Below are 14128 nucleotides of genomic sequence, written 5' to 3' on the forward strand. Positions count from 1 at the left end.
TTGCACTTCAACACTGCCTTTGTTAGTTGCCATATCCTTTTGTAACATGTTTGCCTTTTCTTCATGTAAACCATCTTGTGATGTCCAAGCATACCACAAGGATTGCTAATAATATTTTTAGGCAGACTACAACTGTTCACCTCGTAGTTTGTATTATCATAGCGATATAGTATATTACGTACCTAGGCCAGAAAGTGGGGCTATTACTGACCGCGCTATATTATCGGCCGAGCCGAAGGCGAGGCCGGTAATGCGCGGTCAGATGTAGCCCCACTTTTTGGCCGTGGTACGTATACTTTTTTTCCTTACACCTCCACCGAAAGTTCGTCACCACGGTTTTAGTTTTGTTAAAAATGATGGTTTAAAGATCCAGTCAAAGATTTAGTGCATTATGCATTATTATTGATCGATCGGTCGCTCGAACAATACCACTTAAATGCACGTAGATGAGTGTACATGTGTATAGGTATATCTATATATATACGCTCGCCGAGACTGTAGTATACTATATAGAATCAGATTGGGCCGAGGATTTGTGCAGGTTGGTTGTGCTGGCAAAACGTGAGGAAGAGAAATCCGTTTAAATTCGAATCATAAATCCTATAAAGATCATTTTATAAATCCTAATGTTTATATCCGTAAGTGCAAAATAAATCAGGTTATTATCAATAACTATTATAATTGTGATAAGCATAATTCGATTAAATAAAAGATTTTATAGTTTATTTTTGTAATATGACATGTATATACTACATTTATATACTAAATAAATCATTAAAGTGAAAGTAACTGATCAAAAAACATTAATTTGGTAGTTTTAATTTTGTGTTGTGTACTCTGTTCATGTGAAATTATTAAATTTATATATACATGTAAATTGTGCAAAAAATATATATATATATAGATCCAATAATTTATGTAAATAAATATCCAATGATTTTCTGTGTTGTATAAACTATAAAGGTTATAACTCCGTTAGCCGTATATACATATATATGTATTGTATAACTACTGCTGCTTCTCGGTGCTGAATATATAACTATATATATCTGCGCACTTTGCTCTGCGCATATATGGCAGGACTGATATGAGGCTTTTTCTAGCTCAAAATCGGGTCAGATGGAACGAACTTTCGGCGGAGGTGTAAGGAAAACAGTATTTTCTTACTGCTTGACTGTATACTAGCTTGATGCCTTTTATAGTTTTTTTTGCCAAACTTGTCATTTTTTTGTACCCGTGTACGTAGTTTACGTACGGACATGTAACTGAGAAGTTTCTGTCTCACACGTCTTCAAGGAAATAGCAGTTTGTAAAGCCTTATTAAAAGTGAGATCCTTTATTTCAAGCAATCTGCTTTGTATTATTTAATTACTTTAACTGTAGACAAATTGATAACGTAAAGTTTTCAATAAGAAATTAATAAACCTACAAGTATCACTTAGTTTGTTCAATTGTGTCGCAAAATCCTGTACCGACTTTCCGGGTTATGGTTTCTAACAGTTGCACTTAAAATTTTTGGCGGTCTCCAAGGTAACCAGCACGTATATTTCTTGCAACTTCTCTGTTAAGTCGGTGTATTTCTTCGCAACCACTGCAGTAATGCCGCACGTATCACGCAGCATGTCGTAAGCTTTTTTACCAACGTAATGCAATAAATATGCATCTTTAAGCTTTTCTTCTGCAACTTTTATGATGTTCAAAATCCCTTCAAATCTCTTCAGCCTGCGATTCCAATGCGATTTTCCAGGTAAGAATAAATTTATCACTAGATTTGCCTTAACAGCAGCCATTGTACTTGTACTTTTCTTGGCCAACTCTTCCTTTGAATCACTTGACTTTTCTTATTTTGATGATAACTACTGTTCTTCCTCCTTTTTCACTAACTTCGTGATACAGAAAAAAAAAACCTCGTCACCACTATTGTATCCTTTTGAACACGTAGTCGATAAATATGGCCCGTAACTTTTATATATATATATATATATATATATATATATATATATATATTTATATTTATATATATATTACCAATATATAAAGCAAATTCGCTAAAACCGTTGTAATCGCTAAACGCGAAAACTACTGAACCGATTTTGCTGAAATTTTGCACACTGATTCATGATACTTCCTAGATGGTTTTAGTATAGTTTTTATCTTAAAAAATTTATAAACAATAGCAATAAATGAGCTCAAAGTTTTCCAAAAATACGCCAGCTTTTCACTTTAGTTCAGTAAAATCCGCTAGGTAGCGTCGACATAAAATCGAAGCTACCCGCAACATGATTAAATAAGTGTGGTTATAATAGGCCGGAGCGTCTCGATAGTGATGTAGTCGAGCTTCGGCAGTTCAACGAGCTGTATAGAGAATGCTGATGATAGTTTTGCAGCTGGGTATCCCGGTTACGGACGACACTCTTCTTTAAGGGGGAAGGGACCTAGGTGTCTATTTACCCTGAATCTTGAGTGCGATCGAAAAAAAAAATTAATTCCAACCGATGCTGTCTCTGCCACAATACTTACCAGGAGACATATCTAGCCAGAGCACAATCTGCATTAACTCTTCAGAGTTGTGTGGCAGTCCCACCGTCCCACCTGATGCAGTTAGAGAATTTGTGGCTACAAATGTAAGCATGGGAAAACAGCTCTGAGGGGCACAGGCAGCCACAACGGCTACCTTCTTGGTCGTCGGGTCCCCAACGCGCTTACCCACATGTTCCCGTCTAACGATGAGCGGTTGGTTATCCGGGGAATGACCCGAGACGAGATATTCTTTGGTCAGGTGTACCTCCCTCCATCACAGTCTCCGTACATCGAGACTCCCAGGGTAAGAATCAAGCAATTCGTAGCCAGCTCTTCATCATCAGAAATAATAATAAAAAATAGCCTGGAAGTTTCAACACTGGCGCTTTTTAGGGCCATTATAAGTATGTACGTTCCCTACTTAACCATCAATTTTATCGGTTCTTTTTAGGATCCACCTAAGTGTAAACTACCTTGCCAACAAATACATTTTTATTACCATTTCCGGAAGCGATTCGTCGACTAAAAGACTATATTAACTAAAGACGGGCACTATTAAACCAAGTCAGCCATTCACTAGCAGACGTCACCTGCGGAGTTGTTCTTCGCAAGGCTGGAAAATCCGGTGACCGACGACCCTTCATTATTACCCTCTCGACTCTAAGCATTCAACCAGGAATCACTGATCCTCTTCAAGGTCTGCGTTGGGCAAACCTACAACAGCTATGAAGGAAAAAAAACTTGAGCCAACGGGACAGCCTCCACTGGACAAGTATCACTAACCAATCTCCCCATCTAAGATCACCAAAAGAACTGAATCTGCAAATAAAAAAGGTGCTTTAGACACCAACGTCTTCGACGTTATACCGGGAGATGCTGGGAAAGAGCACTACAACTAGCCCCAAAGCTTCGGACTTTGTAATTTTTCCCCCAATCAGTCTGGGTCTTCAACAGCAAGCCAGAGAAAATAACCCTGAGGTATCCAGGCAGTCACAATTGCTGTTAACTGCAGTCAAGAAAGAGTTAATTAAAAAAGCTCACCGGTCTTTTTTTGGGCCATTGGACGTCGAACTACCTTGCCAACAATTATATTTGAACTTAACAAAGTTGACAGAAAACAGCTTTTAGGGGTCACAAAAATTTTAAGCATGCCAAAAGTTGCAAGAGGGTGAATTGGAAGAAAGTGTATCTAATAAATACAATTTTATTTAGGCGTCAAGAAACTGACGCAAAAAATTTATCGAGATTGAAAGAGCAGCGTTAAAATCGACAACTAAAGAGTCCATTACGTGAGAGATCAGCTTTTCATTGTACCCTCACAGCAATCTCTAAAATCTTTAAAGATCCTACTTCAGATTTTTTAATGAGTAGAAAATGTATTTGTGTTTTTTGTGGCAATAAAAATGTAGGGCTTATGGTCCAGGACTTTGTTGCTCTGGTAATAAAGTTGTGAGATATAAGAAAAAAAATTTTTTTTTTAAATAAATTTTTTGGGGGTTTAAAATCTTAACAGCTTTAAAAAATAGCCGTTTTCGTTAATTACATGGGAGAAACTATAAATCAACGGCTTCTTATGGTCACCGATTATTTTATGGCATAAGGAACGCTCGGTACTTTTCAGCATAATTATTTTTTTGAATTTTTACACCTTATTATTTGACCAAATAAACTATATGGATTCCGAAAAAATACGTTTTTAATAAGAAGATTTTTGTTCTGAGATGTATCAGGAATATGTGTAAAATTTCTTACTTAAAATGTTTCACATTACATATCAACACACTACGGTGTTTTATTTAGTGAGTCTCGGGCGAAGCCGAGACGGGGGGCTGCTAGTATATATATATATATATCTGATCACTACTTTATTAAACAACTTCATTACGTTACTGTTGACTAACGTGCTTATTTGCTACCAGCTCTTATCACTCTTCGTAGTGTATCGTTCAAAGGTTCTTACGTAAGTTCGTTTCACTATTATTTATCACTCACTTTCGCAGCCCTCGATACACACGCACACAGCACAGATCCATCAATTTTTATAAATGTTCCAACAAAAACATTGAATAATATATATAAAGGTTTGATGCCTCATGTACTTCATTCAAAAATCGACACAATAATAATGCTACTTAGAAATTTGAGTATATTGGACGGCTTATGTAATTGTACACGAATAAGAATTACCAAATTATTGTAGTATAACGTGAAAGCAGAAATTATTGCAGGGGAAAAAGGTGGAAATAACTGTCGTTATTTTAAAAATAAATGAGGCACTGGAAACAACTCTTCACTACTTTTTATTTTATGTCGCAAGCTTACTTCCTGAAGGTAATGATTTTTATTGATCAATGGGGAGATTGACGTTCGATTTCAAGATCTTGAGTTTAACATTAAAAAAGTGTTTTTAATGTAGAGAGACCCAGTAAAGTTCTACTTGGTAGATTCCCTTGGGATTAAGAAATGAGTTATGAGCTTGTTCATAAGTTGCTAACTCCAGAAACGGGAACCTTCTCAACTTGATCTTCTCTTTTTAAACTAGTTTTTTTTTAAGGGCAGAATATAGCTTTACCACAAATTGAAGACCATAAGTCGTTACTCGAGCAAGTTTCTTCTAATTAGAATAACGTGATAAAAGATTCCAACTGGAATATTTGGTGACAGAAGTTTTTGAAACGTTAGCTATCTTTATCGTATCTTTATATTTTGGATTAATTGCATTTAGTTGATGGAGCAGTTGTGACTCTTCGTACCATTGATTTAATTACTGGATTTGCTCCAAGTAAATTTCTTGCTATACTATGTCAGCAAGATTGAGGTTACCCTTTACGTAATGCCATTTAGTTGAGGGAACAATAGTTTGAAAGTCAGCACAACGGTTCGCGATAAATACTGGCTAATTGGAAGGAAGTTTGTTAAGCCAGAGCAAAACATCCTTGGATTCAGTACACAAGTGAAGAGCGTTGAAGGTATGCTCCATTTTTTTGAGGTAATGACTGGTAAGCTTTGCCAAAAGATGAGCGGCGCAAAGTTCTAGCAATTTTTTTGTATAACGCACTGACATTTTTTATGATAAAAATAAAGGAGAAAAATCTTGTAATTGAAAATATGAAAAAAAAGGTCAATAGATCATTTTTCTTTTTTATCCTGTGATCAGCGCTCATCAAAATCATCCAGTATATTACATCGATGCTTCGAACATGACGAGCAGATAACTCCATCTGAACAAAGTCCGTCGAGCCAAATAGACAAAAGAAAAAGAAAGTGAGCTGTGCAAATGAGCAGGAGCTCTTAGCCGGCCATCTTGAAGCTACGCTAGTGCACGTACGCTCCAAGGGCAAGGAAAATGCCACGTTGCTTATCAAGTAAAAGCTGCCATTGTATAATTCTACGAGAGCACGTGCGCGTTTCAATTTCTCTCTCTCTCTCTCTCTCTCTCTCTCTCTATATCGTGTGCTACGAAAAGAGAGGAGAACGTGCGCGTTTCAATATTCTGTTCCTCTCTCTTTCGCGTGCTGCAAAAAAGCAGAAGTTGTGCGTATCACAAATAGTGACACAGCTAATCAACTCCAACAACGTAGATTAAGATAGACAAAAATTCCAACCATCTTCTTTATTGTTGATCTTATAAGCTATACGATCGGAACTCTCTTCTCTTTTCGACTGTCAAGGAGGTCTAGAATCAACAAGAATATAACGAGTTGACATTCGCGAGTAACACTAGTATTACGAAGTTCTATTGCAAGATTTTGGATATTGAAATTGATTACAGACATTTTAAACAGTTGCTTTAATTTTTAAGTCTAAGAGTATAGAATTTTCTCTCATTTAAAAGTTTTTTAGACTTAAGCATTTTTTTAATTTGTAATTTATAATAATTCATAATCCATGCGAAATTTCTCTTACCTCAGAATTAATTTTTAAATTTATGTATTTACAGCCTTTCTACATTTACTGAAGTTGAATTAGTTACAATTAATTACGTAAGTTATCTTATTTTAAATTGCCAAGTGACTGTTACTTGCTTACAATAATAAGTGTATCAGTCAATTGATTAAACTAAAAATTGTTGTGATTCCAGAAAAGTGAGGTTTATAAGCCTTTGATAAAATTATTTAAAATGTTTATAGGTTAATGAATTTTTTTAAGTAAGATGGATGATGTATGTGCTAAATATTTAGATAAAAAGAAAAAAAAAATAGGAAATGATACATTTTTATTAGGAATTATTATGTTAAATTTTGATCATGAAATTTTAATATTTGTTTATGTTGCTTGATTAAAAAATTATTTACTTTAATTAGATTGCAGTTTATTTCCGTGGTTATTTGACTTTTATACAATAAGATAAAATAAACCTAACCCTTGCCTTACCAAGTTGTTAAACTAAACCTCAGCTAACATTTAAAGTGGAAGGTCTAAATTAGAAAATTGAGATATTTTATTGGAAATAAGACTTTTGGTCGTTAGTAACTGACCATTTGGATTTTTTTATGTTTTGAGCAAAATTTTACTAATTACCGGTTATAATGAGTAAAAACTCTTATTTTCGTACGTAAATTGACATTCATTAATTTTTTATAAAAGGTTGTGTATAATCATTATTACGTAAAATTCTTAAAGTGTTCTTCCTATCATAAGATTTATCAGCTATAAATATAACTCGATCAACCACACTTTGTACAGCGGTTACTTTCAAGTATTTGAATTAATGGGGAAAACTTCGAACGTACACATATTAGTCTATTGGATAATACTGGTTTTACATACCAATTGGTAGTTATTTTAAAATTTTTTTGTGTACTTATTTAGTCTGCGAAATTAACGAGTTATTGTTTTTAACTTTGCAAGTGTAATGTGACTGATTGTCCCATTCATAAAAAGTCTTTCAAAATTATTTTGCTTAACCCTTATGTATGGATATGAGTGTTCCATAAGCATACCACTCTGATATTAAGAGAACGCAAGTATAACTATCTTTTAAAAAGCTGTATGTTGCTCAATATAATATCAAACATTTTATAGTTCTTGTTCTTGCTTCTTGACTAGTTCAGTAATTTTTTTTTATGTAACTCGTAAGTTAAACGCAATAGTATTTATAATTTCAAGGATAATCAGAAAAAATAATTTAACTCCAACTTATGCGTAATAAATGTCAACCGAGATCTATGATAACAGAATAGTTTAGTATTATATACAAATGTATTAAATATATCTTAGTTAAATTTAACTATTCATCTTATTGCTTCTTAGATAATAAGTAAAGTATAAGAGTAGCATTGCTTACGATTTATTTGTTGTGAAGTAAATTTGTTCAACATAGGAAGGTTTGAATCAGGCTACAACTTGTTTTTTCAGATAGGAGGAAAATATTATTTACGAGCTCTTATGTATTTACTATTATTAAATTTAAGGCAATGTTTATTTACTACGCATAACTAATAGGGGCACAAGTTTTATATTTATTTAATTTTCATTGTAATTATTTATTATACATGCAGTGTCTTTTATGTTCTTAAATTTTACAGTTCCTGCATCACAGTTTCTTGAGTGTATATCATATTATTTACATGTTTGTTGTTTGGATGTTATACTAATAATAATTTTACTTACAAATAAAAAAAACTTTTACATTATTCCAGAAACACTTGAAAGTAAAAGTGGCAACAAGCTTTGACAGTAAAATGTATCATTTAAAACAATCGGGAACTCTGTTAGGGATGTTTGAAGCAGAAAAAGAGTTAGTTGGCAGTGAATTATCGTTGAACTTGAAAAGGGCATCAAGAGACTATGATTCACCAATTGAATCTAGCACTTTGGAGAGACATGGGAGTGAAATAGATGAAAATGTAGAAGATATAGAACAAGAAGATGACAGTCAAAATTTACCTGACAATAAGACACTTTTGAGATTGTTGGAAGATTGTGAAAGAGTAAGGATTTAGAGCAAAATATATTTCTGGCAAAACTAATGACTAATTAATTATTTAAATAAATTTTTTTCTAATTATCATCAATTTTAGATCAGTTATATGTTTAAATGCGCGAGAATCCAGGGCTTAGATACGGCAGAAGGATTGCTATTATTTGGCAAAGAGCATTTTTATATTATTGATGGTTTTACAGTGATAAAGTCCAGAGAAATACGTGACATAGAAAGCTTAGGTGAAGCCTATAATTCTATTTTGCCTTGGACAGGATCACCAGTACTATTACGAAGACAATGTTCCAAGTTTAGTTATGAAGATATTCGGTAAATAATTTCTTAATATATTTATTTTCAACTGTTTGGTTTTATGCAGCCATATTAGCTTCTTGTATGATGAGTTTAAAAAACCGAAAAAATACCTGATACAACTATGAATCTATCTTAAGAGTCAAAGTTCTTTTGTCAAACTGTGATAAAAGCAGTATCAGGATTAGATTTTTCTTGCATAAGTTATAAAAATACAAATAAGTTAATACAGTGCAGTGGTTATCCTGAACAGATATTTGCCTAAAAAATTCTTTCAAATCTGATTCATTGCTATGTTGTTAATATTAAGACTAGTAGGTAGAAAATAAGAATAAGTTTAAAAAGATTTAGAAAAAGGTAGCAATGAAAAAAATAATTCAAAAAATTAGTAAGGTGACAACATTTTGGGGAAAAAAAATGTAGCGATATTTTCATTATTTATAATTACGTTCTAATTAAGTGTGGGTATGTTTTCAAGGCCTAATGTTAATCATGCTAAGCTACAACTAGTCGTATTTGTAATTTAAAGAACTTCAACAAGTTGTAGCTTAGTGCACAAAAATATGAGAACATTGCCCTCAAAAAATCTTGACCAAAATCTTAGAAAAATCAAAATATTCAACTGTGTTACGTAGGATTCTAAAGGTTCGGGGTGCTTAATAACAACGCGGCAGTTAAACTCAATCAATCACTTTATTGCTATATTCCTTGAGGGAAGGCGCTTTGCGGTCCCGGGTGACTTATCGCGACTCACCTCCTTCTAGTCCCGACGTTCAAGAGCCCTGTGGCCACCGCTGCGGGCCTTTTTATGCTCTCTCTTCCCCCACTTGTGCTCCTTCCTAATACTAATAGCTGAAGCTCATCCCACGTAGTATGTTCCATACATACTGTACGTGACACGTCCGAGGCCGCTTCGTTTTCGCCCTCGACAACGTTCTTTTCTGTACCACCTCGGGAATGATTGTTTAATTAGTGTTTGTATCATGTTGTTCGTGTTGTAATGTATACTAATCATATAAGAGAAATTAATGAGGTGTTCCTATGAATATCCTCGTTAATTTTTCTTTTACAGGCTTTGATTAGTTTTCCGCAACTTTATAATTGTGTTATTACATATATTGTTCGTGTTTGCGCTCTTCCCTCTTACATAATAAATTGATAAATATGCCCTTGTGGGTCTTACTTTCATTGATGATTATTCAATTACCATTTATTGCTTATCATCTAGTTTAATATTTACTTATTTACTTACATATTTTTTTTTTTTTTTTTTTTTTTAGAGTTTTTTCATACATGTTCATTTTCCTCCTCATGATTATTATTTTCCTTCTTTCGGTTTTATTTTACTTACAACTTTTGTTTTGTGTATTCATTTTCTTTTTTTTTTATTTCCTTTTTTTTTTTTCTTGTTATATTATATTCATTACATTTCACGCAGCGTCTTCCACACAACATGACAAAAATCTTTTCATTTTTTTATTTCATTATCATCATTATTACATACGTATTTTTTTTTTTTTTTTTTTTTTTTTTTTTTTTTTTTTTAGACATCGTCAATGCTTAGGTATTAAGGCTCTACTTTTAACTTAGTTAAAGTTTTTTTTTCTTATGGCAACTGTTTGTTACTGCCCGTTGGTTGATTTTCTTGTTGCCGCTCACCCCGTACTTGGATAAGTATTGGCTGTAGTGCCATAGAATTTCCCGGATTTTCATTTCTTGCGACGTTGTTTCTGGTTCTTCTTCCTGCAAACATTCTAGATAAGTTTAGTATAAGTGGGGCCCCCCATTTTAAAATCCCGACCGATCCTGCAGCCGCCCCCAACGCTATTTCAGCTGCTAACCATGCGTATTCCTTCCAGTTAAAAAATTCCTCTTTTGCCTGTACTAATTCATGTATACGTTGTACTATGTCTATCAGTTTAGTACCTGTCGTCAACCTATCCTCCGGTCCATGTTCTTGCTTACCAAGCTCCTGTAACCCATCCCTCTCTACTACTATCTTTATTTGTTCCAATATCTCATCTACTCTTACCCCTTTTATTTTCCGCGCTATTTCTTTCAGATTCAAATTTGAGCTCTTAAACTTAATTATCTGGTTCTCGCCCTCCTCCTGACTCGGGTCCAATCTCGTCTCCGATGTTTGGGCTGTGCAATCTTTCGCTAGGTCTATTACTCCTGCCTTCATTACTTTAAATGTCTTGTGCTTGGTGTGATCGCATTGTACGTGTATCCTTTCCTCTACCGTGGTGCTGAACGCATGTTGATTCTTCGCGTGAAGACGTGTCCAATATGTGCCCTTTAATTTTGCTAGTACTATCGGGCACTCTTCCGGATTCTTCACAGTTTCTTTTAGTATCAGCCGTATCTCACAAGGGTGGTCCTCCTCCACTTTCTGTGTCGGCTCTATTCGTGTACACACACTTACCTTTTTCAACTTCTTGCATTGTTCCACTGTCTCCCGCGCTACTGGTGCGAATCTTTTTTCGCTCGTGCTACCCGCAATGTACTCATATGTTGGTTGGAGATAAGCGACGACGTTCGTCATATTTAACCCCTCCTGTTCTACTGGCAACGGTGATATTCTTAGAAGGTCTAGACTCTCTCTTGTTACTAGCGGTATTTCGATATAATAGATAATTTTTCTATCAAGCGCTATCGTTGCTATCTTTGATATTTCTGCTATTTCTTCCCCTGTCGTGTTTCTTTCTCCCGGAAATCTAAGGTCCGGTCTAAATTGTTCTGCTAATATTTCTGCTTCTGCTATCACATCTAGCGCTGCTTCCGGCAGGTGTGACACGCCTCGACTCGCTAAATATATGATATCCGTCGCTGTCTCAAATTTAGCTACGAGTTCTTCGGTCAATTTTTCGAATCTTTCTACTATTCCTGATACTCTGTCGTATCCGTCTATAAGTTCCGTGAATATTTTCAATCCTTCTTCTGTTACCTTTCCTGCTTCGTCTTCAAATCTCTTTATAGCTTGGAGAACCTGCTCGTGATTACCGAACGTTGAAATCCTCATTTGTTCTTTTAAGTACCTTGTAGTGTCAGTCGTGTGCGTCAGGTTTGACTTCACTAGCTCCTGTATTTTCTCCTTATCTGCCTCTGCTATTAGTCCCTGGAGTGTCTGTACCGTTTTGATCTGGTTATCATCGACTTTTTGGCCTACTACTGCCCTGTACGCCGTTTCTATTCTTTGTAAGGCTCCTGGGACTCTTTTAGTAGCCCGTTCTACCTGCTCTTCACATTCATCCCTCTTCCTTATAGTTACCCTACATTTCCATTTTGCTTGTCGGCTTGCTTGTAGAAATGCCTCTGTCTGTTGGGCCATTTGATTCCAGTCTACATACCATATTATCTTCCATGTCGACGCGACCGATTGAATTGGACCCAGATTCTCTACTAGTATCCCCGGATTTCTTTCGATTTGCTCTATCTCCCCCGGTTGTCCTCCTACCAGCGTGGTTTCACCCCTAAAACATAAAATAGTTATCCTTTTTCCCGTTCTCACTCCCATTTATTGGAAGCTCCCAGGTCCCTAGGTTACCCTTGAGTAAGGAAAGAGAGAACAACTACGAGAGAGAGAGAAAAATTTTACCTTCTTTCTTATTTTATTTTTATTTCTTTATTTTTATTTTGTTTTAACGTTCTGTGTAAATACAAATGACCATGCCATACAATTCATAATACATATTTTCCTAATAATCATTAAATGCAATCTAGTATTAGGGCTTGACTGGTTATTACGGTAAGTAGTGAGTGTGGCTCCGTCTTTACATTCAGGGTATATCGTTGCATATAATATTAATGTTATACTTATGTACATCTATATTTGTTACATCATGTATGTATATGCTATAAACATAAGGTACATAATAGTCTTATTCCTTACTAGGCTACGTTACACGCATTCACTCCTTCGGTTACTTCCCAGCGGAGGCGAGTGTGGATATGAGAGGGAAAGGAAAAAGAGGAAAATTTTATTGCTCTATATTATAAACTTCCGTTTCCCGACTTTGTATGCTACGTTATTCTTATTTCTTCCTTATTTCCCTTTCCTTCAAGTGACTCATCCGAGGTGGGAAGGGATTTGCATAGGTGTATGAATCTGCGTTTGCTTCTCCAACGTCGCTGCCGAGTCAGTGTATTCTACGTCTCCTTACGTGCACGATCTCTGCAGTTAATTTCGACAGTCATGGCCGATTTTAGCCAATTTTTTGATCGACTTCTTGGGTTCGTCCGGTTGCCTTTAGGTGACTCGCGATCCACGCGCTTCGTTGTCGCCAGTGGCGGTGTGTGTGGATTACTGTTGGGGGCTGTTCTCCACGAGGAAGCCACGTGCGCCGTGCCAGGTTGCCAAAGCGTAAGTATGAAAGCGAAGTTTTTTTTTTTTTTTTTTTTTTTTTTAAGTGTTTCATTTATTGGGTTGTAGGTTACGCGACTGTATGCGTGCCGGGATGTCCCCGCTGTAGGACGGCCCCCTGGGCAAAGCATAGTTGTGCTCAGCGGGCCGACCGCGCTAGCGCCAATATATTGTGGGCAGCATGGTTCGGTAAGTGCTCTTGGCCTTCGACATATTTTTTTATTCTTATGGCTTCTTTATTTTTCCTAATGCAATTCTCTTTTTTTTTTTTATTTAGCTTGGGGTGCGACTGATAGTCGATCCCTATGCCTTTTTCGGTGTCCCGGTTCCTTTACTGTTACCGGGGTGGCCTTCCGGCGCGTTGCCACTGCCAATTTTGCGCTACCCCTATCGAGGAGGGGTAGGTTCCTGCGAGGTGCGATGCCCTTCGGGGTCTCCATTCCTCGTGGTTGTGCGGGAGGAGGAGAAGGCGCCCGTCCCCTATTTTACTGGGAAGGTGTTGTGGCTGCACTGCCCCACCTTGGTAGGGGGGGCTTCCTACTCTCTGGCTGTCGGCTGTAGCTGTCACGGTACCATCCTGGTGCTAGTGGTGGACGTCCTCCTGGAAGGCGCCGCCAACTATCCTCTCGATCACCGGCCGGTTATCCAGGTAATTTTATTTTCTTTTTTTTTTTTTTTTTTCATTTCTTGTTCCTTATTTCGATTTGTTTATTTATTTCTTTATTTAATTCGTCTTTTCCTTCTTTTTTTTGCTATTAGGTTCAACGTTCTGCCAGCGGATGCCTCGTCCTTTCCACGCTGATCGCTGCTACCACTGATTCTCAGCCCAGCGTCGCCGACTGCCTTCAGCGATTGCAAACGCTGCAGTTGGGGGAGGGTTCTAACGGGACTTCTCGAAGGAGTGGTTTGGGTCGTGGCCGGCGGCAAAAAAAGGAGGGAATGAGCCACTCGCGTGGTTGTTGTAAGGGCTGTGGCTCCCATTAGTTCAAATGAGGAAAAAAAAAAAATAA

At 36.3% G+C, this 14128-nt stretch overlaps 1 protein-coding gene across 1 annotated transcript in view; it reads left to right on the forward strand.

Annotated features, from left to right (window-relative positions):
• bchs (WD repeat and FYVE domain containing 3 bchs) overlaps positions 1-14128 on the forward strand; it is a 1547413-nt gene that overhangs the window by 1067072 nt on the left and 466213 nt on the right. The window contains exons 31-32 of the mRNA XM_089597159.1: positions 8163-8453; positions 8544-8773. Coding sequence (XP_089453285.1) covers positions 8163-8453; positions 8544-8773 — 521 coding nt within the window. The remainder of the gene's footprint in view (positions 1-8162; positions 8454-8543; positions 8774-14128) is intronic.

Source organism: Copidosoma floridanum, unplaced genomic scaffold, assembly GCF_036245765.1.
Source record: "Copidosoma floridanum isolate Cflo_tuat_1 unplaced genomic scaffold, Cflo_Japanese_pri ptg000030l, whole genome shotgun sequence".
NCBI lineage: Eukaryota > Metazoa > Arthropoda > Insecta > Hymenoptera > Encyrtidae > Copidosoma > Copidosoma floridanum.